The sequence below is a fragment of the Aphanomyces astaci genome (assembly GCF_000520075.1).
Source record: "Aphanomyces astaci strain APO3 unplaced genomic scaffold supercont1.5, whole genome shotgun sequence".
Lineage (NCBI taxonomy): Eukaryota > Oomycota > Saprolegniomycetes > Saprolegniales > Verrucalvaceae > Aphanomyces > Aphanomyces astaci.
The window spans coordinates 33,986-58,715 of record NW_009798268.1 but is presented as its reverse complement, the minus strand read 5'-3'; the positions used below and the strand labels follow the sequence as shown (position 1 = coordinate 58,715).

The 24,730-nt window shown below is 54.4% G+C and overlaps 13 protein-coding genes across 29 annotated transcripts; 8 read left to right on the top strand and 5 right to left on the bottom strand.

The window, feature by feature from the left end:
* Positions 1-33: 33 nt before the first annotated feature.
* H257_02819 (hypothetical protein) lies at positions 34-642 on the top strand. Its single transcript, XM_009826638.1, has one exon. It carries the CDS (start codon positions 277-279, stop codon positions 616-618), a length of 342 nt encoding a protein of 113 aa, XP_009824940.1. The 5' UTR covers positions 34-276; the 3' UTR covers positions 619-642.
* Positions 643-790: 148 nt separating this feature from the next.
* Positions 791-1,596, top strand: H257_02818 (hypothetical protein). Its single transcript, XM_009826637.1, has one exon. The coding sequence runs from the start codon at positions 833-835 to the stop codon at positions 1,568-1,570; it is 738 nt and encodes a 245-aa protein (XP_009824939.1). The 5' UTR covers positions 791-832; the 3' UTR covers positions 1,571-1,596.
* Positions 1,597-1,720: 124 nt separating this feature from the next.
* On the top strand, positions 1,721-2,628 carry H257_02817. Of its 2 annotated transcripts, XM_009826635.1 has the most exons (7): positions 1,721-1,774; positions 1,844-1,909; positions 1,967-2,052; positions 2,099-2,165; positions 2,225-2,257; positions 2,314-2,376; positions 2,436-2,628. In XM_009826635.1, the coding sequence occupies exons 1-7, from the start codon at positions 1,768-1,770 to the stop codon at positions 2,525-2,527; spliced, it is 414 nt and encodes a 137-aa protein (XP_009824937.1). In that variant the 5' UTR covers positions 1,721-1,767; the 3' UTR covers positions 2,528-2,628. The 2 variants fall into 2 exon arrangements, with proteins under 2 accessions (XP_009824937.1, XP_009824938.1); XM_009826636.1 differs by having other exon boundaries at positions 2,225-2,376.
* A 69-nt stretch (positions 2,629-2,697) lies between these two features.
* Positions 2,698-5,690, top strand: H257_02816 (hypothetical protein; the record flags this gene model as incomplete). The annotated part of the gene is made up of 10 exons (XM_009826634.1): positions 2,698-3,185; positions 3,234-3,524; positions 3,595-3,731; positions 3,788-3,958; positions 4,073-4,167; positions 4,262-4,336; positions 4,421-4,716; positions 4,806-5,101; positions 5,166-5,236; positions 5,312-5,690. 10 exons carry the CDS (start codon positions 2,698-2,700, stop codon positions 5,636-5,638), a joined length of 2,247 nt encoding a protein of 748 aa, XP_009824936.1. The 3' UTR covers positions 5,639-5,690.
* H257_02815 (hypothetical protein) lies at positions 5,665-7,701 on the bottom strand. 3 transcript variants are annotated; one of them, XM_009826633.1, is made up of 7 exons: positions 7,508-7,701; positions 7,233-7,461; positions 6,790-7,181; positions 6,586-6,659; positions 6,185-6,499; positions 5,914-6,123; positions 5,665-5,873 (listed from the first exon to the last, which is right to left on the bottom strand). In XM_009826633.1, exons 1-7 carry the CDS (start codon positions 7,689-7,691, stop codon positions 5,871-5,873), a joined length of 1,407 nt encoding a protein of 468 aa, XP_009824935.1. In that variant the 5' UTR covers positions 7,692-7,701; the 3' UTR covers positions 5,665-5,870. The 3 variants fall into 3 exon arrangements, with proteins under 3 accessions (XP_009824935.1, XP_009824933.1, XP_009824934.1); XM_009826631.1 differs by having other exon boundaries at positions 5,937-6,123; XM_009826632.1 differs by having other exon boundaries at positions 5,665-6,123.
* Positions 7,702-7,811: 110 nt separating this feature from the next.
* H257_02814 (aspartate-tRNA(Asn) ligase) lies at positions 7,812-10,817 on the bottom strand. Its single transcript, XM_009826630.1, has 11 exons — positions 10,557-10,817; positions 10,394-10,494; positions 10,179-10,317; positions 9,841-10,115; positions 9,584-9,742; positions 8,918-9,116; positions 8,774-8,863; positions 8,598-8,710; positions 8,378-8,501; positions 8,051-8,308; positions 7,812-7,988 (listed from the first exon to the last, which is right to left on the bottom strand). The coding sequence occupies exons 1-11, from the start codon at positions 10,785-10,787 to the stop codon at positions 7,971-7,973; spliced, it is 1,707 nt and encodes a 568-aa protein (XP_009824932.1). The 5' UTR covers positions 10,788-10,817; the 3' UTR covers positions 7,812-7,970.
* A 543-nt stretch (positions 10,818-11,360) lies between these two features.
* Positions 11,361-12,609, top strand: H257_02813 (hypothetical protein). Of its 3 annotated transcripts, XM_009826627.1 has the most exons (4): positions 11,361-11,999; positions 12,056-12,161; positions 12,206-12,284; positions 12,340-12,609. In XM_009826627.1, the coding sequence occupies exons 1-4, from the start codon at positions 11,370-11,372 to the stop codon at positions 12,401-12,403; spliced, it is 879 nt and encodes a 292-aa protein (XP_009824929.1). In that variant the 5' UTR covers positions 11,361-11,369; the 3' UTR covers positions 12,404-12,609. The 3 variants fall into 3 exon arrangements, with proteins under 3 accessions (XP_009824929.1, XP_009824930.1, XP_009824931.1); XM_009826628.1 differs by having other exon boundaries at positions 11,361-12,161; XM_009826629.1 differs by having other exon boundaries at positions 12,056-12,609.
* On the bottom strand, positions 12,264-17,072 carry H257_02812. Of its 2 annotated transcripts, none has more exons than XM_009826625.1 (5): positions 16,264-17,072; positions 12,941-16,215; positions 12,736-12,860; positions 12,592-12,684; positions 12,264-12,483 (listed from the first exon to the last, which is right to left on the bottom strand). In XM_009826625.1, exons 1-5 carry the CDS (start codon positions 17,048-17,050, stop codon positions 12,423-12,425), a joined length of 4,341 nt encoding a protein of 1,446 aa, XP_009824927.1. In that variant the 5' UTR covers positions 17,051-17,072; the 3' UTR covers positions 12,264-12,422. The 2 variants fall into 2 exon arrangements, with proteins under 2 accessions (XP_009824927.1, XP_009824928.1); XM_009826626.1 differs by having other exon boundaries at positions 12,592-12,672.
* Positions 17,073-17,213: 141 nt separating this feature from the next.
* Positions 17,214-18,841, top strand: H257_02811 (hypothetical protein). Its single transcript, XM_009826624.1, has 7 exons — positions 17,214-17,484; positions 17,553-17,631; positions 17,689-17,746; positions 17,798-18,102; positions 18,158-18,223; positions 18,268-18,336; positions 18,486-18,841. The coding sequence occupies exons 1-7, from the start codon at positions 17,246-17,248 to the stop codon at positions 18,816-18,818; spliced, it is 1,149 nt and encodes a 382-aa protein (XP_009824926.1). The 5' UTR covers positions 17,214-17,245; the 3' UTR covers positions 18,819-18,841.
* Positions 18,822-19,315, bottom strand: H257_02810 (hypothetical protein; the record flags this gene model as incomplete). Its single annotated transcript, XM_009826623.1, has 3 exons — positions 18,822-19,025; positions 19,082-19,222; positions 19,268-19,315. The coding sequence occupies 3 exons, from the start codon at positions 19,313-19,315 to the stop codon at positions 18,822-18,824; spliced, it is 393 nt and encodes a 130-aa protein (XP_009824925.1).
* A 271-nt stretch (positions 19,316-19,586) lies between these two features.
* Positions 19,587-21,575, top strand: H257_02809 (4-aminobutyrate transaminase). Of its 8 annotated transcripts, XM_009826615.1 has the most exons (11): positions 19,587-19,831; positions 19,876-19,970; positions 20,023-20,145; positions 20,199-20,293; positions 20,340-20,437; positions 20,481-20,573; positions 20,640-20,789; positions 20,862-20,930; positions 20,981-21,079; positions 21,143-21,261; positions 21,310-21,575. In XM_009826615.1, the coding sequence occupies exons 1-11, from the start codon at positions 19,622-19,624 to the stop codon at positions 21,428-21,430; spliced, it is 1,272 nt and encodes a 423-aa protein (XP_009824917.1). In that variant the 5' UTR covers positions 19,587-19,621; the 3' UTR covers positions 21,431-21,575. The 8 variants fall into 8 exon arrangements, with proteins under 8 accessions (XP_009824917.1, XP_009824918.1, XP_009824920.1 ...); XM_009826616.1 differs by having other exon boundaries at positions 21,143-21,575; XM_009826618.1 differs by having other exon boundaries at positions 20,981-21,261.
* A 162-nt stretch (positions 21,576-21,737) lies between these two features.
* On the bottom strand, positions 21,738-24,726 carry H257_02807 (STE/STE7/MEK1 protein kinase). 4 transcript variants are annotated; one of them, XM_009826610.1, is made up of 8 exons: positions 24,366-24,726; positions 24,020-24,308; positions 23,854-23,923; positions 23,696-23,786; positions 23,597-23,642; positions 23,501-23,553; positions 23,362-23,428; positions 21,738-23,288 (listed from the first exon to the last, which is right to left on the bottom strand). In XM_009826610.1, exons 1-8 carry the CDS (start codon positions 24,642-24,644, stop codon positions 23,230-23,232), a joined length of 954 nt encoding a protein of 317 aa, XP_009824912.1. In that variant the 5' UTR covers positions 24,645-24,726; the 3' UTR covers positions 21,738-23,229. The 4 variants fall into 4 exon arrangements, with proteins under 4 accessions (XP_009824912.1, XP_009824915.1, XP_009824913.1 ...); XM_009826613.1 differs by having other exon boundaries at positions 23,501-23,642; XM_009826611.1 differs by having other exon boundaries at positions 21,738-23,428.
* Positions 21,837-23,337, top strand: H257_02808 (hypothetical protein). Its single transcript, XM_009826614.1, has one exon. The coding sequence runs from the start codon at positions 21,864-21,866 to the stop codon at positions 23,154-23,156; it is 1,293 nt and encodes a 430-aa protein (XP_009824916.1). The 5' UTR covers positions 21,837-21,863; the 3' UTR covers positions 23,157-23,337.
* Positions 24,727-24,730: the final 4 nt, after the last annotated feature.

Sequence of the window (24,730 nt, the reverse complement as noted above, 5' to 3'; positions counted from 1 at the left end):
TAACCTTGCGTAAAGTAAGCACTTCTTTACTATTACGTAGTATTAATACTTGTACGTTCTACTATTAGTAGTACGCTATAACAGTAACCTAACCAAAAAGGCGAATTAGTTTTCATTTATCCATAAATTTGTATGAACCAATCTTACCTTTTACTTCGAAGTACAAATTGAAGGATAGTTTCTTTCATGGACCCTGGTCAAAATATTCGTATAAATGGAGGAAAGCGTTGTTGAAGGAAGGGCAACAAAGATCCGAGAACAAATTCACAAACCACTATGATGCGAGCCCTGATGAAGCGAGTGGTGCGAGGAGTGCGGCATGATGTTGAGAAGAGTCAATTTGTCTGCGAGGTTCGACGAAACAACACGGCTCAGATGTTGGGCTGCCTCATGTACAACATCAACGGCGGCGACATGGACCTGTACTTCACCCACGAACTGCGAGCCGGCCGCGGCGTGGCACGAGCATTGTGTGACGAAGCCTTTAAGTACGCAAACGACCACGACCTAGTCGTGAACCCCATCTACTCGTACGTTCAAAACGTGTACCTTCCAGACAGAGCCACTGCACGTTCGGCCACGTCACTACTTCACACAGGCGTTGCTGTCCATTGCTAATCCTACTCGTTTACCGCTCCTGCACTTCCACGATCTTACTATTGGACTACGATCATGGCGAGCATTCTACAACTTCACCAATTCGCCGACTTTCTATTGACAGCGATACACTTCTCTGTGCTAGTTCCCATCGTCAGGTCGTCAAAGGCTGTCTGTAATCAGGCAATAGTGATGTGTGTATACTCAATTGCTTGAATTAGAAGTTGCCTTATAAATGAAGCATTTATTGGGCAAACGTGGCAGGGGCAGCCACGGGTTCCACGGCCACGGCCACGGGCTCCACGTACGGGCGGTACACTTCTTCCTTGGGTTCCAAGATCGTGACCACGTCGTCGAGGTTGCGCTTAGGGCCCAAGCGACCAGTGGGGTCATGGGGCAACATGATGGACACCTTGACGCCCAACACACCTTGGCGCATCAACACGTGGCGGACGGCGGTGTCGACGTACTCCTTGTTGGCGTCACCAGTCTTGACCATGAATCCTTCCTTGAACTTCATGGCCTTGGCACGCTGCGCGCGCAGCTTACCAGACACGATCACTTCGCAACCCTTGGCACCGGCTTCGAGCACGAAGCGCAACACACCCATGGCGGCGCGGCGCACGGCGAGGCCGCCCAAAAGCTTGTACTTGAGGGATTCGGCTTGAGCTTGCGCACACAAACCGCGGTTGGCCACGCGTTCGGCGTAGAGTTCCACGGCGCCGTCGGCAAAGTTGAAACGCTTTTGCACGACCGACGTCAGTTCGCGGATGCGCTGGCCCTTTTCGCCGAGCACTTCCTGCGTCTTGGTGGCGCGGATGATGACTTCGGTGCGGAGAGGGGTCACGCGCACTTCGACGCCGGCATACCCATCTTCAGCCAACTCGCGTTGCAACAACTCGTTGAGTTCGGCGAAGAAGACACCGTCGGCGACGAACTTTCGCTTCTTGGAAATGTTAAGGGCCATCTTTAGTTCAAGCAAAAAAAGCAATTGAGAAGGGCTGCACGACCATGGTGACCAAATTGGTGGTGCACAGGAAAATCCTAATTATAATGCCTAAATAGGAAGGAGAATAGGATAATGCCTGGTGGTATGCAATCTCAACGGGTTTATTGAGTTTCACAGGGTCCGATTTCACGTCGCCGACGCCGACGTGACCGACGACAGCGATGCTAGGTGCGTGGAGTAGGGACACGATGATATGGATGAGACACACGATGGCATGAAGGAATACACATTACGTAGATACTCTGGTCTCGTTCATGTTCGTGGGAGCTCTCTGGGGATGCACAAACCCGTTGCTCAAACAAGGTAGCGTCCGCGACAGATTGAGATTCCGTGCGTAACAAGGGTCATGTGCCATGGTAGGTAGCGGCAGTGCAGCGTATCAGCGAACTAGCGACTCGTTTGGACAGTACGTGTATGAGTTTTACTGCACGCTGACCAACTGGAAGGTACGTGAACCGAAGGAGGCATGAGATATCGATCTCATGAATGTAGTTTATCATTCCATTCGCGCTCAATCAAAGTGGTTCCATTGCGTTCGTGTACTTCCTCGGGTCGTCTGGTAACCTTCCATTCTACCTTGATTCGTGCCGTGCCTTGGCTGACATCATTCATTTCTAGACATATCCATGGCCGTCCCCATCTGCAATTCATGTATTCATGCTTGTCCCTACTCATGCATCGTTGGCGAGGCGTCACAATGGTTGTAGTCACATTCGTCTTTACGGCCATCACAAGTCGCCTTCTGGGGGAGCGACCGAAACATCCCTATTGTGGGTCGACCATTGCATATGCGCCACTTCTAACCGCACCCATGCCGTTGTTCCCATAGACACGTACATTGGCATGTCCTTCGTGCTCCTCGGTGTCGCCATTTGCTTCCACAGCAAGCTTCCTGTGGCTAGGACGACCGATGATGTGTGATCGATCGCTTCATCATTGCAGCCATGCCGTTTGCAATTGACACGAGCATTCCGGATAATCGTCCGGATAATTCAAATTCATTCATGATGTTGGTGAACCAACCTGGCCGTGGCCGTGTGTGGGCGTTAAGAGTAGATGCCAGTGCGGCGCCGCCTTGTCTGAGTGCACGAATGGCATTCTTGAATGCAACGCGTGATGGATTTGAATGGCATGCGGAGGTGTCGACCCCCATGCACGTGTCGCTCGGTGGCGAGCTCATTAACGCTTTGTTCGTTGACGACCAAACTGACGGCCTTAACAGTCTCATTGTACTCACGAGAGTCTCCGCGACATCTGTGGCATTGCTGTATGTAGACGTGAACGAGGAAGAGGTTATCATCACGCGCCACCACACGCACACCCTTCCGTTGACGTGGACCGATGCATCGGTTGTGGCAGAGATCATGGACGGGCCCCATGTGTGGCTGGCATGTCCCTCGCAATCCGAGTCCCAATTGCTGACGGTCCAAAGAAACGAACTGCATGTGTTGTACTTGATCCTTCCCCAGCCCTATGCATTTCAATCCGCGCACTTGATTGCGAATGCCGCGGTGGACCCGACTACTACTCCCTCCACCAGCCTGGACTTGCATCTTCTCGTCCATTCCACAGAAAACGAGTAATATCTATCACTTCAGGACAATCTCTCCATGCATTGTTGTTGTAGGGCCACCACCCATCATTGGGACACAGTACCCCTACCTCGACCTCCCATGTCAGCACCACCTCGCCACCTCCCTTCGAAACGGCCATCGCCGCCTGTTCCACCAAGCCCGCCGTCGCCTCCGAAACGGTACTTGCCATCGCATTTGGCCATCTCGTGCGTGTACGTCGATCAGGCCGAGCCGTCTTCGCCCTCCCATCGCCTCCTCCTTGGCACCACCGCGCCATCCCTCGTTGAACTCGTACACGAGTGCGTGGTGGCAACGTTGCTCCTACCTGGCACTCCTCTGCACATGTATGCGCCCCACACTTTACAATCATGCAAGCCGTTGATGATGGCTTTATAATCACTATATATGGCCTAGACAACACGCCAATGTGAATCTCGATGCTGCGATCGAGCATACCCCCAACAACCACTCGGACGTGTACGTTGTCACATGCAGCAACCACGCGGTGCTCCTGGTCACAGCGTCGCACTCCACCCTGTCCATCGTTCAACGTACGTTTGAAGTGTCTACATATGTGTACCATCATCGTGTGGCAACTCACTTGTAGATTTTTCCAACGTTCACGGCGCCATTCTCAACGACTTTGCATGCGACGGAGGGGACCAAGTCCTGCTCGTGACTCACAAGCCAGAGGACGAACGGCGGTGGGTCCTCACGGACGTCATGTCGACGGTCGTTCAGGCGTCGGCGGCCAATGGCGGCGGCATCACTCAACACCGTACAATAAGTGACTCCATTTCTTTGTTTATCCTGGATGACAATAGCCTATAGATTACTCTCTTGTGACACCGTTTGGCCATCATGGCTGCTGACGAGGGACCATCAATCGTAGGGAGCAAGAAATCTAGGCGGAAGACGGCGCACGCCGACGACAACTCGATTCAAGTGCTGGTTAACAAACTGGCGGCGCCCGCCCAAGCCGACAAGGTACGTACGTACTACTAGTACCTACTAGTATGCACCTACCTACTCGTTCCACTTTGGTCTTTTTGTTTTGTCTCAACGGGTTCAAAAATGATAGTTGAACACGATTCAAACGGCGTTGGCGCTGCGGGCCAACGAAGCGCACGCCACAGTCGCGGGTCACCAGGCCATGGTAGTACTACTACCAACCCTACTACTACTACTACTACTACTACTCGAATCACCACAACAGAGTCTCTAACGACTGTGTGGCTAGCTCAACGTCAAGATGAACGTGTTAAGTATGCTGGAACACCAGTGCCGACTGCTCTGGCTTGCACACAACAGTCGCCACACAGTACCAGACCACGTCATCGATCACGAAACCCCTAGACTCCCCACGTTGCTACCACTCGTCCACCCATTGGACTCTTCCATCCCCCAACACAAGCCACAGGTTCCTCCTCTTCTCGTGCATCCGATGGTGTTGGAGTCCGTCGTCCCTGGAAGTGTCCAGCACTCGCCATCCAACTCGACACTGCATTTGGTCGTCACCGTACGCAACGCCTCCACGTACGTGCGTCCACCACTACTACTACTAGTAGTAGTATTACTAGTAGTAGTAGCCTGCTATCCGCGCAAAACTGATTGCTAGCTACTAGCACACTGTTAGAAAACGTCTCGGTGCTGCTGGCGGGTTCCAACTCAGAACTTGCCGCGACGACGACGACGACGATGGGGGGCAGCGATGTGTTGGCCTTGCTGGGTCCGCATGCCCGGCACGCGTTCAAGTGCCACGTGGCGCTCGCCCCGGGCCTCCACCGGCGCCCCCACGTCGATTTGCATGTGCTGGGGACATGGGGGGGCCAACCCGACTGCCTGCTGTTTGACGGAGGACGCGTCCGCGTTGATATCGCAGACATCCTCACGTTGCCGTGTGTCCGCGCCCCCCATCTCGGTATTCGTCACGTTTCTAGATTGGTATTATATATCCATGGGGTGTTTATATTGGAACGTCCTAGCCTCGTGCGAGTTGTTGCTGGTGACAAGGTCGTGCCAGTTGGACCAGTGGCTGCCCCCTCGAGCTGCCAAGGTAATGTATGAATCTATCAACACTTCACCTTATTCCGTCCCACTTGGCCTCTGATCGTGTGACTGCTGGCTGTAGTTGGGCCTCACCATCCACGCGATCAAAGCCGGCATGGCCGCAGTCACCGTGTCGGCACCGAACGCGGGTATGTTGGAGTGCCAGCTCCGTCAGGTTCATTCGGAACTAACCCCCCACGACATCTTTGCCCTCGAGAATCCTCTGCATCCGACCCACATCCAGTTGATTCAAGCAGTTCTGTCAGCCATGCAAACTGAACTCGCGTTCGAGTCGACGACGCAGCCAACGCCCGACGGCCGCGCCAGTGTCCAACTGGCGCTGGATCGAGCGATGGGTGACTTGCACCTCGCCATGAAGCGCCGGTCCGACCGGCTGCAACGGGGGTAGTAGTTGTAGTAGCTCGTTGACAATCATATCCAAAATGAATACAATTTATATTAACGTGATCAATCCATGGGGGGGGGCACGACGGGACACTGGGGGGTCGTCGTCAAGGGGGGGGAAGGAGCGAGCAAGTGGAGGTGCTTCTCGACGTGCCGCAGCGTCTCGTGGATGTCAACCAATTCCGAGTGGATATGCCGGATGTACAAGACCAGCAGCCCAATCACGGCCCACGGAATCACTACAACAAGTCAGTGTCCATTCAGCATTTCAAGACGTGCCATGCAAGCACAGCAATTGGTACCGATGGACGCGAGCCGCCGCCGTCGTCCGCCAGTCGGTCGATGGCGCGTCGGTTTGAGCGGCTCCAGGGCGGCCACGCCAGTCGCTTCCGCCGCGGGAAGACGTTGGCGAGTGTCCTTGGCGAAAGGGGATGTCGTGGCAGACGCTGCTCGGACTCGCTTGTGGGTGCGGGGAGACGCCACCTCGTCCTACCCATGCATGCCGTTCAACCGAGGGTGATGGCTGTATATGGGTGATAGAAGCTCCTACAGTGGAGACGGAGTCCAGAGACGCGGGAAAAGCTGGCAATCCGGCGGGGGAGACGGCGGCTTTGGCCAGTTCGAGCCACTCGACGCTCTTCTGCTTGCACTCGGCTTTGGCGCGGGACTCGATCAGACTACGCCACAGTGTCGACTTGACAAACACCACGCGCAGCTGCATCACGACGTCGCACGACGACGGCGTCGACCATGACATGATCATGCGGTCGTCCACTTTGAAGCAGTCGCCGTACGGAATGTCGTGCAGCTTCGTGGTCGTGTCCACGTGCATTGTCGTGTCGTTCACGTGGTATCGAGATTGCCTCTAACATATATATATATGACTATTCAACTGCCAATCTAGTAGTACCAACATCAATGTGAAACATATAAATATATATCCTTACGCACCACGTCCACTCGAGAGCTCTTTGGGCCAATGGGGGCGTCCACAGGCTGTGTAAATGTGACAGAGCGGGTGTACACTACCAATTGCAGCAATAACGTCATCACAGAAACCATCGAGAATGACATTGATGATAGGTCATAATAGTGCATGGGATATGGGAATCCACTTGTCAGGAGAATGACGTTATCTCTGAGAGATCCACGTACCCCTTCCATCTTGATCTGGCGTCCATTCTCCGCACACAATGTCCGTGGCGCCGCGGCGGCGGTTGGCCTCGGCGATGCCATAAATCGCCCGCTCGGAAAGGAACAAGTCGACAAATTCGTCGCTCGAGATGGCAAACGTGTCGTGCGCTACGTCCATGAATGGATGCTGGTGCTCGTCTGGAGTTAGCGGCGACGTGGCAACTGAGTTGCTTGACGATGGAGGCGGCTGGTCGGCCGAAGCAGATGCTGGTGGAGCTGGCGCATTGTCCACTGGGGGCGAGGGAGCGGCGGTGGCCGAGACCGGAGGCGGCGACGGAGCGAACGACAAGAGTGGAGACGCCACACCAAGAGACTTCTGCCGCAAAGCGACAATGATGGCGGCGCAGTGGTCCCTGCTTGGAGCATGCGGTTGGTCATGGAATTAGGTAGTACTGATGGGGTACCTGTTGTTTCCCCAAAAGGAAGAGAACGAGTACTCCTTTTGCGACACGGTATGGATACGCAACCCGTGGGAGAACATGCTGCTGGTCTTGCTCACGTCCGAGATGGTCGCGTAAGGGATAAGCAGTTTGGTCTCTTTGCCAAACAAGTTGGAGTAAAAGCACATTTGGTCACCGGCGGGATACATGCGACCGTGGTAGACGATGGTCGACACCAGCGCGCACGAAAAGTCTATGCACTAGAGGTTCACTGCGTGGTCTAGACGGCAAGACCTTACCTTGGTAGAAGATGGTCGAGTTGGGGAGATTGAAGATGGCGCAGATGATATCATCGCGGACATCGTCGTGCACGGGAGCCAACTCCACGCCGTCTCCCACGTCGACAATATCGTCGTCGATCGAGTCATTGCTCGACGACGTCGGCGACAGCATCGACGGCGGCACGGCGTCACTCAGCATCATAATGCCAAACGTCCAAAGATCAAATGAGTTCGGAATGTATGCGGTCGCAGAATCCACCAATCAGCATCCGTCTTTTCAAACGGCTTCAAGAAACTGCAAATATTTGAAAATATTTGCAAATGGGCAATGTGAAGTTGTGATTATTTGAAAATATTTGCAAATGGGCAATGTTGTGATTATCTGCAAATATTTGCAAATGGGCTATACAACGGAGGCAGTATATTCAAGCACTTGGTCCTACAGCCTGGCCGGTCGGTCAGTTGTGGCGGCAATCACAGCTTACGGACGCAAGCGTTTCTGCAAAAAAACAACCTCAGATGACAAGAGAGAGAGACGTGGATGGATGGATAGGGACGTACGGGGTCGCGGGGAAACATGGACGCCTTGCGGATGTTGCCGAGGCCGAGGAAGAGCATCACCACCCGCTCGAGGCCGACGCCGCCGCCGGCATGCGGCAACGCGCCAAACTTGAACGCGTCCACATACGTCTGCAGTTCGGTTTCCGGCACGCCGAGCGACTCCATGCGCTTCACGAGGAGCGCGGGGTCATGCACGCGCTGGGCGCCGCTGAGGATCTCCTGGCCTCGGATCATAAAGTCGTACGAGTTACTCCATCGCTACACCACCACCACATATATATCAGGGTTGACCATCATTCTCAATGGGAATGTATGCGGCTCATGTACTTCGTCGGTGGGGTCGGGCATCGTGTAGAACGGGCGCACGGACAGCGGAAACTTGTCCAAAAAGTAAAAATCCGTGTCATATTTGGCCTTGACAAGGGCACCGAGGGCCTTTTCGTTGGGCGTACTATATGAAAATTCCCGTTCATATATATATATATTCAAGGGTGTGAAATATCGATCGAGACGTTTGATTGGATGAAAATGGATGGTTGGGAGGTACCTCAAGTCTTCGAGCAGGTCCTGGTCGATCCCCGCCTCTTGCAGCATGGCCACCGCCTCGTCAAACTTGAGCACGAGCGTCGGGTTGCGGTACTTGAGTGGTTCAAACGGATGCTACGACCAGTCTCATATTGAACGGTGTCTCATATCGAACGGTGTCACATGTGATTGTCGTACCTGCTCGTTGATGATGTCGAGTTCGCGCTTGAACCTCGAGTTCAAATTGTCAAACACGTAAATGAACAGGTCCGAAAACACGTCCAGGCACTACAAGTTCGTTGGGATCGATTGTGAGCAACCAACCTATCCATCCCATTGTACCTCGGAGTAGTGCTCCTTGATGGCCATTTCCAAGTCGAGCCCCGTAAACTCACACAAATGGCGCGCCGTGAGCGAGTTCTCGGCGCGGAAGACCGGTCCGATCTCAAACACCTTCTCGAGGCCGGCACATGCGCACGCCATCTGCTTGTGTAGCTGCGGCGACTGCGCCAGCACGGCCGACTCGCCAAAGTACCCAAACCTACCCCCATCCAAATCCATGAAATATATATGTATATATATATTGTATGAGTGAAATTTCATTGTGCTGTGGCGTGGTTTCTCGTTGGAATTTAAATCGATTTGATTGGCTACTTCAGATGAGCTCAAAAGTATTAACCAATCAAAACTTTCTAAATGAAATTCAACCAATCAGATCGATTGTATATCGGTTCGGTCGGCGGGATTCGATTGCACCCCCAAAATTTGTATCAAATCGACAATATTGATTGGGTTTCTTCGAAACATGAAATGTGAAGGGTATAATTAGCCAATCAGATTGTACGAAATCCAATCAATGAGTCTGAAATTAGTGTGAGTACTACTACCACCACAGGCCAACAGCAGGTCGTGCAAAGAAACGATCGATAGATTTGGGGCGAATATCAGCACAAATTTCGTCCAAATTTGGGGATAAAAGGACAATAAATATATATCGTTGGGTCGTACGAGAAGCAGTTGGCGCCGCCTTCGCTGGCGCCCCCGAGCAGCTTGGGCGTGTGGATCTCCACAAAGCCCTTGCTGTAGAGGAACTCGCGGAAGAGCTGGCCGACCCCCGACTGGATGCGCATGATGGCTTGGTTGGCCGGTGTGCGCAGGTCCAGCACGCTACGAAAAAGACAACAGGATGAGGATCAAGGGAGAGGGAGCAGAACGGGAGCGGAACGGGATCAGAACGGGAGCAGAACGGGAGCAGAATGGCCTACCGGTTGTCCAAGCGCGTGTCCAAGCCCACTTCGACGTAGTCGGAGCCTTCGGCAAACACGAGCGTGTCGGACCGGGAGGCGTCCTCGACCTGCAGCGGCAGCACCGGAAGCGCCTTGCTGATGGTGAAGATCTTGGCCACGGACAGCTCGGCGTCGTGCTGGGTCGTGCCGGTGATGGGGTTCACGGGAACGATCACGGTCACGAACACGTCGACGACCGACTCGCGGGGGATGTCGGACGCGTACTTGATCAGAGCCTTGGACACGTCGGCGCTCTGGTTGCATGCAGCGTCAGATGGTGTGGATCCATGGAGAAAGGAAGGGGATGACGGACGTACTTCGGTGACGACGGCTTGGATCGTAAACGCGCCTTGACGCACAATCAAAAACGCGATTTTCGGCTTGGCGCGGCAGTTCTGCAAGTACCCGCGCACCCAGAACGACTGGCCCGCCAACGACTTGTCGATGTTCGCGACACTAGATACATGAGGATGTGAGCATGGATGGTGATGATTGTCGTGTGCATTCAACAGCATCGATCCATATGGCGTACTCGACAAACGTCTTGGTGGGCAGTTCCCGGGACTGGATCAGCGGCGCATCGCCAAACTTGGAAGGATCCGCCGAGTCCGTCTTGATGGCTGCCGCCGCTTCCTACGAAGGAATGTCAATCAAGGGACGAGAGTACGAACGCCATATGTGTGCATATAACGAACCGCGGCCTTTTGCTTTTCCAAAATGCGCAATTCCTTCTTCGTCAACTGTTTTTCCTTGGGGGCGGCGGCCGCCGCCGAGGCGCCAAATTCATGGCCCGCGGCTAACTTGTAGTCCGCCTTGAGCTTCTTCAGATCAGCGACTTGCGCCGTCACGTCCGCCTTTGCTGCCTTCAGCTCTCGGATTTCATTGCCCTTGGCCACAATCGCAGCTTCCAACGTGGCTGCGTCCATGATTCTCTCTGTCAAATTGTGGTGACCAGCTCTCCACTGTAAATGGGGTATCCGGATGTCACATATCCGGATACCATGAAACTCGTTCTTGTGGGCCAGAAGTCCCGATCAGTGACCATATCAAAGCATCATGCTACAGCTTCTAGTAACATCGATTATGCTCCGCGATCCACTTGGTTGCATGCGAGTTTTGGTGTCTGAAGAGGGAGTGGCGTACGCATCCGTTTGGGTTTTCCATCCAGCAAGCAGAAGATCCCAATAATCATGTGATTCTATTGAATCCGGCAAGTTGCGCTTTGAGACAGCGATGTACTTATACATTGCCAGGGCGGGTATACCTATGTTATGGCCTAATCGTGCGCAACTGTAATGGAAGCTCGCAACGGGTGAGCTAAACTGGTGCCGCATACGCCTGCCGGCCAACGACCTCTCTTCCATGGTCGCGAGAGGTCGCCAATGACTCGCGGCAACTTTGCATTCGTGATTCATGCATGTCCTTTTTCCGGTCAGTACTGTACCATTGGGTACATCTCCGGATCCGGATAAAGAAGAGAAGTCACCACAGAAGCGCATCACAAAACCATGACACGACGAGCCAAGGAGCAGCGCCAGAAGCGGCTGGAACTCAAGCGGACTGTGGAAACGGCCGAGGAAATAGAGAGACGACAGAAATGGACACTCCTACTCAAGCAGATCGACACCCCTGCGCGGCCGCGTACGATGTCGGCGCCACAGATGCTCACGTGGCACAGCAGTCATGCGGTGGTGGCTGCCGCGGGCAAGTTTGAGTTGCCTGTGCGCGTGGAGCATGCCGGGTCGGAGCTGTCGTACACGTTCAACACGAAGGATATGGACATCAATTTCTCCATTACGTTTGCAGGAACAACGTCGGAGGAGTACATGGTGCATCCCACTCGATGCGCGTCGCACGAGAGCACCATCCGCGGCTGCCACAAGGTTCCAGGCCCAGGCACAGTCGTGCTGGTTTGGGACAACGAATACTCTTGGATCAACAGCAAAGAGCTGAGCTACCACGTCGGACTCGCCCAGACGTCGTCACCACCCACTGGCGTCTCCGGTCGGTCATTGCTAGAGGGGGAGCTGCGCACCCGACAGGCCAAACACAGAGTTCTCAATGAATCGTACGACAACTTGCGACTGCAATGCACCAAGCGCGCCGCGGCCATCGACGCCATCGAGCGACAGCTAGAGGTATTATGCCCGATTCGTCATCCATCAAGCTTCACCAATCGTCCTCATGGCCATAGGAACTCCAGCAACAATTGCAACAAGAAGCGGACCTGCATGCCATGGAAACCACCGAGGCAGACCGTGTTGGCCGGGAAGTCGACGTCGTGGCTGCAGAACTTGCTGGTTTGTGTGGTCCAAACTGTATGATTTACAATCTGCCGTTGTAGCGCTATCCTGGCGCACACTGTCGCCGGCTTCGTTGGCGCATATACTAGAGTTTTGCCCACGGGACGACTGGAAGCAGTGGTTGGTCTCCTTTTGTTACAACATCGTTATCCTTTGACGTTAAACTACGTTTTAGGTCCACGCTAAACCGAGCGTGGCACGCCACCCTCGCCCCCCTGCTTCGTGCCAAAGCCACCTAATGTTATTCGACGGTGGTCGTCAAATGTTATCCGTCAATCCTGGCAGGGCCAACGTCGATTCCAGCTGCCGCAAGAGTTGCCTACGCACTCCCCAATTTATATGGCAACACTGCACTGCATGGACGCGGCATACTAGTAGTAGTAGTACTACTACTAGCAGTACTAGTAATACAACGAACACAACGTACTTGGCATTTGCCATCCCATCGGCCGCCTTCTTTGCCAACACACTCGTAGGCTTAGCCGCGGCGGACTCTACTAGATTGCCCCTACATTTGTCACTTTCAAAGCTACTTACATAGGTAGATGGTAAACAACATATATCCACCTACTTGGCCACCTCTAGCGAGTGCTGCATCGTCGCCGTGGCGTCGTCTAGACGTTGCAATTGCGAGGCAAACCCTCGATCTAGTAACCCACTGAGGCCCCGCCTTCGGTCCTCCATCTGCGTAATCAACTACACATAACCTACGATCAACTAACCATACTAACTAGTACTACTACATCATCATCAACTGGTAGTATGTACGTATGTACCTCGTGGGAGTGTGCAAACTCCGAGTCGATCATATCCGCCAATGATTCAATGTGTTGCAGGCGTTGACGCATGGTTTGCATTTGCTCCTTCATTGACGTCACTCGACCCCCAGCAACCACATGCCTCGTACTACCGACCTCTCGGTGCTCCTCTGTTCCATCAGTTCGAACGCCCCCTTCAGCATCATCGGCCCCCACATTCTCGTACGCTTCCAACAACGGGTCCGCGTCGTGACTTGCTTCGTTGGAGTTCTCGACGATTGTTTGGTTGTGGTGGAACAACGTGGATGCTGCTATCCCATCACCACCATCAGTCTCCTTATCTTCTCGTGTTTCCAGACGAGTTCGATACACGATCGCGGCGGACGATGATGCGTCGGACCGACTCAAATCCAAGTCGGCTACATGCAAGTACCCCCCATGCCCCCGCTCCGAGTGTGGCCCAGGTTGGATGGCCACGTACACTGGAAAGTTGGGAGCCACGTTCCTCGTGTTTGGTTGCCCCTGCATCCTCCCTTCCGAGGAGTAACTGACACCTTGGGCGGAAGTCTGCGATGCGTTGTCTGTGGTTCGAGTCGTCATGGTGGCCGTGCTCGTGACCGACACTTTCGGTGCTCCTGACGATATAGCCTCGGCAGTCGAATCAAGAGTGTTGGTACTGGGGCCACTCTCGACGGGCAGTGCCATGCGACATGGTTCGCCATTCACGACTTCGAGTGGTGGAGGTGTGGTTTGCGTGCCGCGCGCCGCGATGTCGGTCACGCCATTCGGATCGGTTACGAAACCGGACGACGAAGGCGCGGCGCTGAAAAAGTCGCGGGGCCGCAATGACACCCGACAAGTCGGATTCTCAACGCTGCTGTGGCACTTGCGCAAGAGCTTGAGGGCCACTAGTGGGGGTGGACTGACGTCTTCAAATACAAGCGGCTGGACGGCTCCTCGTCGGACAGGGGCGGGCATCCGCGGGGGGGTTGATGGCTTTACTGATGTCTCGTGGCTCCAGGTGTCAACAGCTGACGAGGCCGTGACATGTTTGGCTTTCTGTAGTTGCAACAACTTGAGCACATTGGCCACTGACGACGACGCCGACGTCTGCTGTTTCATGCTGGAATCGGACAACGACCGCCGCGCTTGCATGAGTTGCAACGGGGGTTGCCTGGACGGCGCCGCCTTGGATGATGGTGCCAGCAGCGAGCTCGTCCGCGCGGCGGCATCACTGACATCGGTCGCCCCTCTATCTTTTGCTACTTCTTCTTCGTGTATTGTTGTGTGGATGGTGCGACACCGTTGCACTGGAACCGTCTCGAGGTCGGTCAAGGCCGTGCAAAACGCCCAAAACCATGGATCCCACGCTGTCGCATGGCCGCGGCGGTCGGCCATCCACGCCCGAACGGCTTCTACCGATCTCTGGCTTGTATGACCAGCCTGATCACACATGGCGACTAGCGCCGCCGTGCGTTTGGCCATCACGGCCTTGGTCCCGACCGACAGCACAAACGCGAGCGCGTCCACGACCTCGCCGGGACAGTCGCGCACGGACGCGGCCAAGTGCTGCAGCTGGGCGGTGCGAATTTCAACGTCCGACTTGCGAAACACCGCCGCGGACGAGAGGCGCGCGAGGTGCCAGCAGCCGTGCCGGGGACGAGGATGGAGGTGGTTTTGAGCGGCCAGCTCCCGGACGATACAGGCCCACGCGGTCGCGGCGAACGCGGCCAGAAGCGGACTGGATTGTGACGAGGTGGCGGTGGACGGATGATCAAGGAATGGCCAGATGCAGTGGGGGTCAACTCGATGGGCGAGTTCGAGTTGCCCGACGGATGGCGGAACCGAGCCAAGACTGGACATCACCGACGGGGAAGGGAGAAGGATGAGCAGGAACCTCTTGATGCGGCGGAGGGTGTCGACTGCAAACTGCGCCGCGATCATTTCGTCATTAGAAGAGGATGCGACAAGGTCTAACGGGATGGATGGTTGCGTCATCGTGTATAGCCGGTAGATTTGCGACATGCAGAGCCCCGTGGGTGTCGTCGAGGTCGATGGTGGTGGACATTTGGAGCCAGTGCAATTAGGAACATCGTTCAAACTCTGTCTGTTATCAAAGTGCTTGCGGCGGGGATGATACGGAAGCAACGGCATGGACGCGTACATGCGACGGAGTTGCCGCATGAGACAGCGCACGACAAGGGGGACGTTGTGGGTGGGCTGTTGGCGGCACACGGTCGACACAAACTCGTCCGTGTGCGAAGTCGAGAATTGGAGGCACAATGCAAGGAGAAACGGAACCGAGTCGGAGGCCATGGCCAATACGATGGCGGTTGAGAGCGACCATTGGGGGTCATGGGGGCGACTGCTGCTTCCTGTCTCCCACATGGTGAGCGCCATCAACGGAGGACTGTTGTTGCCGCCGACTGCATACGGAAGCGAGGGCACGAGCGGTGTGAGCTTTACAAAGTGACATGTCATGACGACAGCCACAAGGCGAAGGTATCGCAGGTCTTGGGGGTCGCGTCGAAGTAGCGCTTTGTCTACAAGGTAAAACACTTTGCGCATGTCGTACAGAATCGGAACCCACGACGAGAGTTCATGGGGCGAGGCAGCAAATGTATGGTGGTAATATGAGGCCAAGGTCGGGGCCCAAGGAGGGTGGGCGAAGGGGAGAGGGGATGCCTGGGCATGCCGCATCGAGTCGATGGCGGTGCAGTACCGAAGGGACATGAGCGATGACATTGGCTTTGTCGTGGGTGTCTGCGACGGTGTTTCTTTCAAAAGAGCGGCGAACGTGTCGACGGTGGCGGGCGAGAGGGGCTGGAGGTGGCGGAGGAGCAACCCGAGCAGCTGGCGCATCGAGTGAGGCCACGACAGGTGCAGCCCATGCATGGCCAGCGCTGTGAGTTTTGGCAGGAGGTCTTCTCGGTGGGAGACGCAGACGATCTTGGCCAGATGGACAAAAGCTGTTAGCCATTGGGCAGGCGGGGTGTCGGTGGGACTCTGACGGACAAACTGGTTGATCAGGGGCACAAGGGATGGTAGGGGCGAGTGCAGTCGTAGAAACGGATGCATAGAGCTAATTGTGGGTTGGGAGGAGGTGTGGAGGGGTGCTGAAGCTGCAGCAGCATGCGCGATGGTTGACGGTGGTGGTGGCGTCGAGAGTTGGTACACGTGCAAGGTCTGTTGGTCGTACACGAGAAGGTTTTCAGAGAAACACGCAAGTTTCTGTGATGGCGTTAACGGCGCCTTGAGGAGCATGGAGGGTCCACCAATGAGTTGGAGACGGCCTATAGGTTTTGTTGCATGGGGATTGGCATGCAAGAAGGAAAACGTACCGTCAGGGTAGCTGAGATACAGGCCACGGTCGCCCCAGGTGCACGAGGTGACGGCATCGGCAGCTTGCGTCGAATGTGTTTGGGAATGCAAATCCAACGTGACCACGAAGGTGGACGTGTGGATGGCCAGCGCATGCCTTGAAGCTTGGAAACATACGTCCAGGACCACAGAGCCATGCTCAAGAGAGATGGAAGTAGCCTTGGCCGCGACCACACGGCAAGTCACGTCGTCCAGGTCGAAGTAGTCGGTTGTGCATATTAGGTTGACGTTGCCATCGTCACTGGGCCGCGTGATGACAGATCCAACGAGAAGGAGGGAGCCCAGTGTCCGTGACTGGGAGATGGCGTGCCAAGGTCGAGCAGACGGATTCTGCAGAGGAAGATGCAAAGTTAACCATGTGCCGTCTGTGGTTTGCATGCGCCTTCGCCACACGTGGAGGTGGTGCAGGGACTCGAACACGACGTGGGACGCTCGTCTACTCACGGCTACGCATTCCATGTGAGAGGTCGTGTCAGGGAGCTGAATATGGAATTGCTCTAGAGTTCTGGCGTCGACGACGTAGCACGCGGTCTGTGACGCATTGCTCCACACTGCCACGTCCTTTAGCGCGTTCCAAGTGACGTTTCTTGGTCTATCGGGCAATTCCATCGACGTCCATGCAGCATTCTCTGATGCGCATTGGGACCGCTGTAGGTGCGTCTGTGTGAGAGCAACGACTTGATCGGTGTTAGCCAGGTATGTGGCCGCCACGAGTGCCTCGACCGTCCTGCTCACGTGGAGCTCCATCTTGGTGCCCAAAAGATCCGAGAAGGCACTTTTGAAATTATCCGAAAGTCCGGAAAGCATCCAACCAATCATACTCCACTTCATTAAATGAAGTAAATCATGCCGTTTATTAATAATAAATGAGCTATTCGACCACCAGCATCAAATTCATACTTCGAAGTTAACAGCACCGTTGTTGGCACTGAAAGCAGCATCATGACAGACAAGTTGGCCAGTCAGCGCGCCATCGCAGACGCGTACTTTGCGGCCACAGCGGCGCCATCGTGGACTGCCGAGGTAAAGAACGAGCTGGAGACCTTCCTGGCCCACCAGACAAGCATCGGTCGCTGCGTCGTCGTGGTCACGTCCGGCGGCACGACCATTCCGTTGGAGCGTAACACCGTGCGCTTCATCGACAACTTCTCGACAGGATCTCGAGGCGCGTCCTCGGCCGAGTAAGTTATCCTTGTGCACACGACCATGATCATCACACGCGCCTAAACGAGTCATGCATGAGCAACAGGTACTTTGTCAAGTTAGGGTACGCCGTCGTGTTCCTCCATCGGCCTGGTTGCGTCATGCCATTTGCGCGCCACTTCCAAGTAGGTCATCATGACTCGAACATGATGATCGTTCTCACCACGTTTGCTGCCATGTAGAAGTCTATGGGGCGCGATATGAGTTTCCAGCTCCTGGAGCATCTCGCCATGGCCAAAGGTATACAACCAGCCAACGAAATGTGCCACGAACCTCATGGCTATTGTCCAGATGGACACCACATGGAGATCTCCAGCGACGATCGCGTGAGTCAAGCTAGATGTGTGGACGCGCTCAAGAGCTACAAGCAAGCCAAGCAGCTCAACATCCTGCACCCGATCTCATTTGTGTCTGTGAACGACTACTTTTACGCGCTCCAACTGGTGGCGGCGGCGGTGGCCCCTCTCAAGGAGCGCGCCGTCTTCTACCTCGCCGCCGCCGTCAGCGACTTTTACATCCCCGACGCGGAATTGGTCGAGCACAAGATCCAGTCCCACGCCACGGTGGACCAAGGGCTGTCGTTGCAGTTGCAAAACGTACTTACTTACTTTTCCCTGGCTTTTCATTAGATCTGAACGTTGCTCTCCATAGGTGCCGAAATTGCTGGGGTTGCTGCGCCACGTGTGGGCACCAGACGCGTTCTACGTGTCGTTCAAGGTTCACTTTAACCTGTTGAGATCTTACTTTACACGTTGAATTAGCTTGAAACCGACGAAACTATCTTGAAGCAAAAGGCGCAGGCGTCCATTGACAACTATGGCATGCATTTGGTACGATATGTTGCCGATCATCAAGAGCGTTGATTTAGCGGTGCTCAATGCAATAATGTGCCATTGGCTTCAGATTTTGCAGTGATGTTACCGTCTAGTTTCAGCAATTTTAGTGACATGATATGGAATTTACTGGTGCTTTTCCATAGGTCGTGGCGAATGAACTCAAGACTCGGTTCGACCAAGTGTGGCTGATCACAAAAGATGCCCATACGCGGCTCGACAAGCCCGAAGACGACCTCGACATTGAGCTGGCCCTGACCAACGCCGTGTCGGAGATGCATTATGGCTTCCTCGCCAGTCGCCATGTGCACTTGCCGACGTCGTTGCCGCCTGCCGCCGCTGGCACCAAGCCCTGGGACGCCCCGTTGCGTACGCTGAATCAAGCGGTGGACGAACACAAACACGAAATCGTCGCAGTGCTCCTCGGGGGAGCTATCTCCATGTTGATTCATCTCGTCCAGAGACAATATTTGAAGTAATAACTACTTCTTTTGGTCGTGAAGCATGCCGCCAAGGCAGGAAGGAGACGGTCGCACCGTGTTGTTGGCAGCCCACTGAGTCGGGGTCTTGCTCTGGATCGACAAGGCATGCACGCCGCCGTCCAATTCCGCGGCCAACACCTGGTTCACGAGGCGATGCCGTTGGATGAGAGGCTTGCCTTCAAACTCGTCAGAGACCACCACGACCTACATAACGACGATATGTCATTAGTCACCACGTCCAAAGGAGTGGACGGACGGACCTTGAAGTGGGTTTCAGATCCCTTGGGGACGTTGTGCATGTAGCTTTCGTTGAGCACTTCCAAATGCGTGGGCTGGAACGCGTCTTGGAGTTTCTTCTGAATAGACGTGTAGATAGCCCCTTGTTCCGTCATTATCTTCGCCTAGGGAGCATCGTAATGGCTTCGGATGAAGTCGAGTAGACTTACCGACGTCGAGAAAGTCGCACCGATGGTCCGTCCAATGGAGAAGTTCATGTGCAAATGAAGTTTTGTTGCATGCGTCAACCGGTTCCATTATCCGGATATGCCAATAGTGCCACGACACTATTTAGTGACAACCAATCGAAAGTCTAAGTCAACCTAACGACACGACCGGATAATTTACGGATCATGTAATTAGTAGTCATATATGACCAGACTCTTAAAATAACATAATTCAAATCTATCTAATTATGCATAAATCGTGTGCATATTGTACCGCAGGAGTCATCACGTTGGGACGATACACATTTTATTGCAATCTCACCTTGCGCATTGGATTCCTAGTTCGGCCGCGTTGGCATGTTCAAATCAACTTCGACGATTGCCCGCGGCGTTGGCCGCCTCTCGAATATGGTGCTGACAAAAGGCAGCGGGTCGTTTGTGTGGAACATGGAGGGTCAAAAGCTGCTGGACTTCACCAGTGGCATCGCAGTCACGTCACTTGGTCACTGCCATCCCCGCATCGTGGAGGCAGTTCAGAAACAAGCGGCGGAATTGGTGCATGGGCAGGTCCGTTGCATTGATATAAACATCGAGTTGAATACTCTTTGTAGACGTCCGTGGCGTACCACGAACCAATGCTAAAGTACGCCTCGGCCTTGCTCCCCTTGCTCCCTCGGCGTATGGATTCGTTGTGCTTCTTCACGACGTAAGCATTGCTTGTTCTATGGACGCTTTCTTATTTGTTGATGATATGCTAGTGGGGCAGAAGCAGTCGAAAATGCTGTCAAGTTGGCTCGACATGCGACGGAAAAGCCGAATGTGATCGTGTTCCAAGGGGGTTTCCACGGCCGAAGTGTTGGAGCCATGTCCCTCACCAGCAGGTCGGTCCAATTAGTTTCGCCTGTTTTGCTGCAAATTGTTTGCGATATGGTAGCAAAACGATCTACAAAGCTGGCTTTGGCCCCCTTATGAGTGGCGTGTTTGTCATGCCGTACCCTTACACCCTTCACAGCCCCTTCTCGGATCCAGGTGCTTAGCGGACCCTACATGCCGATCTCATCATCACCAAATATAGCCGAATGCAGCGCGTGGTGTTTGGAGCAGGTGGAACTAGCTCTCAAGCAACAAACCGCACCGTCAGAAACAGCAGCGATGCTGATTGAACCAATATTGGTAAGTTGCACTTTACAATCCACGCGTCAGTCTAGTGATGTAGGGGGAAGGGGGGTACGTGGCGCCGCCCCCTGGCTTTCTCCAAGGGCTGAGTTCGCTCTGCTATGAGCATGACATCCTCTTGATCGCAGACGAAGTACGATGCACACGTGTCATACGAGGATATATACTATCGAGGATGTTGTGTAATATATTGCTGTAGGTGCAATGTGGATTTGGCCGAACGGGGTCCATGTTTGCCATCGATGGACAGTACGATGTGGTTCCAGATATTTTGGTGATGGCCAAAGGCATTGCGAACGGATATCCTTTGAGTGTCATTGCAAGCCGCAACGAGTTGACCGATCTCCAGGTCCCCAAATATATATTATCCCATATATACTACTATATCGCACTATTTAACGACACACTATTTATGTTGTAGCCACCGGGGTCGATGGGGGGCACGTATGCAGGAAATGCTGTGAGTTGCGCTGCTGCGCTAGCCACATTGGTTGGTCAAAGCACGTGAGCCACCCTTGGTAGTAACCACGACCACCGTAGGATGCTTTTGAAGAAGAAAACACCCTCATCAACGCGAGCGTCCGTGGAGCCCAATTGGTGGCTGGGTTAACGAAGTTGCAAGATTTGTTTCCGATCTTGGTTAGCTAATCTCACCATTCTCGTCGACTGTGGCGACGTCTCAAAGGGGTGGTGAATGTGCAGGATGTCCGCGGCGTGGGGCTGATGGTCGCCGTGGAGTTTGACAAGTCGGTGCCCCCTGGCACGGTGTCGCGTATTTGTCAAGCGTGCGTCGAGTACGGCATGCTGTTGCTCCCGACGAGGTAACCGCTCGACTTCGTCGACGATTCATGCTCAATCTCGATTTGTAGTGTGTTCGAAACCGTTCGTTTCATCCCACCCCTGAATGTCTCGGAAGGTGAAATCGACCTGGGGATTGCCATCTTTGCGAAAGCCATGTCGCAAGTCCTGGCCCCGTCGACCCCCCAGTAGTGTGATTACTGTGGTTAAGAAGGCCATTGATGAAACCGATATGCTCTTTCGGGACCACGTGGGTCAACCGCTTGAAACCGTTGGTTGTCTTGTGAATGTAACTCCGTAGTTCAAGCACCCAAGATATGATAATGCTTGTTCATGCGGCAGAGACTTTCGTGTGCTTCCAAATCGTACAACCTGCGTTAGCTACGATATGCCAATAAGTCCATGCAACCACTTCCCCCTATCAACTACTCCGGAGTACTACGTAGTACCTCGTCAGCCTCATACAACGGAATGAGACTCATAAACTCGAAGTTTTGGTGCGGAAGTTTCAAAAACGATCTTATCTCAAAAGGGCCAATAACGCGCGTGCGGGAGACGCAGCGAGTGCCGTTGGTGCACTTCTTTACATGTCTCGCGTCGCATATCCATCGGCATTCTCTGTTTGATGCTCCTGCTGTGGCCGCTCTCGAGAATCCTCTCATCCCCACGTAATGCAAAGTCCCCCAAAGCTGTGGACGGCGATGATGCCTTGACAGCCCGCCTCGCGCTGGAGCGGACCGCTCTGCAAATGTCCACCAGTCGCCTCAACTGGGAACTCAAGTTCGACACTGTCAACCCCCCTGCCAACTCGTTTTGGAGGCGCCGACGCAGCGACAGTAGCTCCAGCCATCCCCCGTTTGGCCACTCTCTTGCTTGCATCAAGTTGCACGTCGAGGTCGCTCTACACGAACGCGCGATCACAGTGCTATCGACTGTCCCAGCTACAGTTCCATGGCACCACCACCTTCGACGAGATGTTCTTTATCGCACCCTGGCGATCCAGGCCAAGTGGCTCGCTGCAATCTTGGCTCACGCCAAGTCCGAACTTGGGTCGTCTGCGGCCTTTCGCCGCCGATCTGCCGACGATTACGTGACGTCGCCGCCCCAACTCATTCGCGCGTGGTCGTTCCACGACGACATGGTGCCCACGTTCTGTTCGCATCGTGAGACAGTGTCCAGATGGCACACCGTCCTCCAACTCTCCCCCCAACAAGTGCTCCCCCCCACCGACCAAATGCCGTCGAGCCATTACTTGTCGTTCGAACTGTTCTTGCTGGAAACGTGCTTTGACAAATCCGACATCGGTCAACGCCTTCGGCACATCGCGGCCACCGCGTACGCGTCCCCCCAGCCACCCTCGATGCCCCCCTTGCACCCCCTCGTGGATCAAATCGCCAATCACTTGATCCACGAACACGGGCTCGTTCCCTCCTGTCGACGCCCCACCCTCAACGCCCTCGTGCGCCAGATGGTGCACATCCGACTAGCCTCCGCGTACTATCGTATCTACGCCCCGACGTTGGCGTCCGCCGCCCGGCGGTACGACTTGCTCAAGCCCCGGATGCACCAGCTTGCGGTCCAGGACCTCGCTGAAGTGCACGTGCAGCAGGAACTTGCGTTGCCTCAAACCCGGGCGGCGTTGGAAGCTATGCCGACGTTCATTCCGGACACTATCACGGGTTCGTACATGTCGGCAATTGGCACGCTCCACGCCGAAGTAGGAGCGGCACTTCAAGTACCACCGTCGTCACTGTCGGCGGACGTGATCTTGCCGTGTTTGGTCTTGCTATTTGGCCAAGCTAACCTGCCGCACCTCGCGCTGCAAGTGCACGTGATGGAAATGTACTTGATGACGCATGGCGAAGGCGAAGTCGCGTACTACGTCGCGCTCGCCCAAGCCGCCCTCGGGGCCACGTAACCATAGATTCCAAATGCACAACAAGAGGTTAAATTATAATACTACGCTGCTTTGACGGAATAGCATCAGCAGCTTACGACCGGCACTCGTCCGAGATCCACGCAAAGATGTTTTGTCGCGCCGAGTCCAAGTCTTGACACAGCGTCGCATGCATTATGATATGATGTTCAAGAACGGCAACACGCCACTTGATATAAGAACATACCTAAAGCCCCGCAGCGAGTAAACCACGGCGCCTGGAGCAAGTCATCCACCGAGGCGCGGTCCGTCGGCTACATACATGTTGCGTTCGAGATTAGTACTCGGTAGAAAGGATCATGGCGCTTCCGTGGCCTGGTACTGACCGATTGGTGTAAACAGTATCGCACAAACGCACAAAAGTCAGGCGGGAAGAACGCTACGAAGCGTCGAGTACAGGTCGACGTCGTAGGTCTCAGTACCTTCGCAGAGGGAAGGCGGGGGGGACTCCAACACGCTTTGAATCATCTAGTTTGAGTGTGAGCATATACAAACACGAGACGTTTTTGACATAACCATACATCGATGGTGGTCTTGGGTTGCTGGTACGGGTATTGGCCCGTGGCGCTCTCGATGAGCACGAGGCCAAGGCTCCAAATGTCGGACGAGTAGCTGCATCAAGTAATCATCGGCATTGTTCAATCTTGACCGTCCGTTCGAGTCATCCACATCCACCCACCTGTACGGCTTGTGTTGGATGCGCTCGGGGGACATGTACTTGAACGTGCCCACAAACGATCCGCACATGGCTGGCAAAAAGGCAACAACAGCAGTGAGGACATTTGACGTTTGTGATACAACAACAACGATGTTGAAGTGGTTTTGTGTGTGTGTGTGAACGTTACCAACAGAGTTGTGCAGTTCCGTAGCAATGCCAAAGTCCGTGAGCTTGACCTCGCCCTTGCTGTTGAGTAAAATATTGGATGGTTTGATGTCCCGATGGACGCGCTTTCTGGACTTGAGGTAGCTGAGGCCACACAGGATTTGGTATGTGATGTTGGCGAGTATTCGCTCCGGTAAGGCGCCAAGCTGATGCACGACGTTCTCCAACGACCCGCCGTCCATGTACTCGAGAGCGAGTGCGACCGCGCTGTCTTTGAGGAACGCGCCGTAGAATGTCACAAGGCACAAACACTGATGGAGCATGAGTATATACATGTCGCAGAGACCACAGACAGACTTTCGACGCACCTCCGAGTCGAACAAGGCGTGGATTTCACGCATCAATTGCTCGCGCTTCCCTTTGTCGTTCATGTTGATCAGCTTCAAAGCAAGGATTGTGCCCGAAGGACGATGACGAGACTTGACAACGGTGCCACTGGCACCTCGACCGATCGTATCGCCCCAATCCAGCTCGGACGGGTTCACTGTGAACGCACGACCTGTGCCCTTCATCACGACACCGGTGGACGTGATCGCGAAGTTTCCCTTGACGTACGCATCGGCGCCTGCAACGTACGAGTTGTTCATGGAAGCGTCGGCTCGTGGGACGACGTTTCACCCAAAGATTGTTGAAGCCAATAACCCGGGCATGATCTTAAGCAAGGTCGTGGTGA

Coding starts and splice junctions, on each gene's coding strand:
- H257_02819 (XM_009826638.1), top strand. CDS start 277: ATGATGCGAGCCCTGATGAAGCGAGTGGTGCGAGGAGTGCGGCATGAT.
- H257_02818 (XM_009826637.1), top strand. CDS start 833: ATGAAGCATTTATTGGGCAAACGTGGCAGGGGCAGCCACGGGTTCCAC.
- H257_02817 (XM_009826635.1), top strand. Junction 2,166..2,224: donor GTACTTCCTCGGGTCGTCTG/GTAACCTTCCAT, acceptor ATTCATTTCTAG/ACATATCCATGGCCGTCCCC. Junction 2,258..2,313: donor CGTCCCCATCTGCAATTCAT/GTATTCATGCTT, acceptor CAATGGTTGTAG/TCACATTCGTCTTTACGGCC.
- H257_02815 (XM_009826631.1), bottom strand. CDS start 7,691: ATGATGCTGAGTGACGCCGTGCCGCCGTCGATGCTGTCGCCGACGTCG. Junction 7,182..7,232: donor TCCTTTTGGGGAAACAACAG/GTACCCCATCAG, acceptor TGCTCCAAGCAG/GGACCACTGCGCCGCCATCA. Junction 6,124..6,184: donor CTCTGGACTCCGTCTCCACT/GTAGGAGCTTCT, acceptor ATGCATGGGTAG/GACGAGGTGGCGTCTCCCCG.
- H257_02814 (XM_009826630.1), bottom strand. CDS start 10,787: ATGGACGCAGCCACGTTGGAAGCTGCGATTGTGGCCAAGGGCAATGAA. Junction 10,495..10,556: donor TGGAAAAGCAAAAGGCCGCG/GTTCGTTATATG, acceptor ATTCCTTCGTAG/GAAGCGGCGGCAGCCATCAA. Junction 8,864..8,917: donor TCAAGGAGCACTACTCCGAG/GTACAATGGGAT, acceptor ACGAACTTGTAG/TGCCTGGACGTGTTTTCGGA.
- H257_02813 (XM_009826627.1), top strand. CDS start 11,370: ATGACACGACGAGCCAAGGAGCAGCGCCAGAAGCGGCTGGAACTCAAG. Junction 12,162..12,205: donor CGTGGCTGCAGAACTTGCTG/GTTTGTGTGGTC, acceptor CTGCCGTTGTAG/CGCTATCCTGGCGCACACTG. Junction 12,285..12,339: donor CGGGACGACTGGAAGCAGTG/GTTGGTCTCCTT, acceptor ACTACGTTTTAG/GTCCACGCTAAACCGAGCGT.
- H257_02812 (XM_009826625.1), bottom strand. CDS start 17,050: ATGGAGCTCCACGTGAGCAGGACGGTCGAGGCACTCGTGGCGGCCACA. Junction 12,861..12,940: donor AGTTTGCACACTCCCACGAG/GTACATACGTAC, acceptor GGTTATGTGTAG/TTGATTACGCAGATGGAGGA. Junction 12,484..12,591: donor GATGGGATGGCAAATGCCAA/GTACGTTGTGTT, acceptor GGGAGTGCGTAG/GCAACTCTTGCGGCAGCTGG.
- H257_02811 (XM_009826624.1), top strand. CDS start 17,246: ATGACAGACAAGTTGGCCAGTCAGCGCGCCATCGCAGACGCGTACTTT. Junction 17,485..17,552: donor CGAGGCGCGTCCTCGGCCGA/GTAAGTTATCCT, acceptor CATGAGCAACAG/GTACTTTGTCAAGTTAGGGT. Junction 18,103..18,157: donor TGTCGTTGCAGTTGCAAAAC/GTACTTACTTAC, acceptor TGCTCTCCATAG/GTGCCGAAATTGCTGGGGTT.
- H257_02809 (XM_009826615.1), top strand. CDS start 19,622: ATGTTCAAATCAACTTCGACGATTGCCCGCGGCGTTGGCCGCCTCTCG. Junction 19,971..20,022: donor TCGTTGTGCTTCTTCACGAC/GTAAGCATTGCT, acceptor ATGATATGCTAG/TGGGGCAGAAGCAGTCGAAA. Junction 21,262..21,309: donor ATGCTGTTGCTCCCGACGAG/GTAACCGCTCGA, acceptor CTCGATTTGTAG/TGTGTTCGAAACCGTTCGTT.
- H257_02808 (XM_009826614.1), top strand. CDS start 21,864: ATGCTCCTGCTGTGGCCGCTCTCGAGAATCCTCTCATCCCCACGTAAT.
- H257_02807 (XM_009826610.1), bottom strand. CDS start 24,644: ATGAACAACTCGTACGTTGCAGGCGCCGATGCGTACGTCAAGGGAAAC. Junction 23,643..23,695: donor AACCCAAGACCACCATCGAT/GTATGGTTATGT, acceptor CACTCAAACTAG/ATGATTCAAAGCGTGTTGGA. Junction 23,429..23,500: donor GATACTGTTTACACCAATCG/GTCAGTACCAGG, acceptor ACATGTATGTAG/CCGACGGACCGCGCCTCGGT.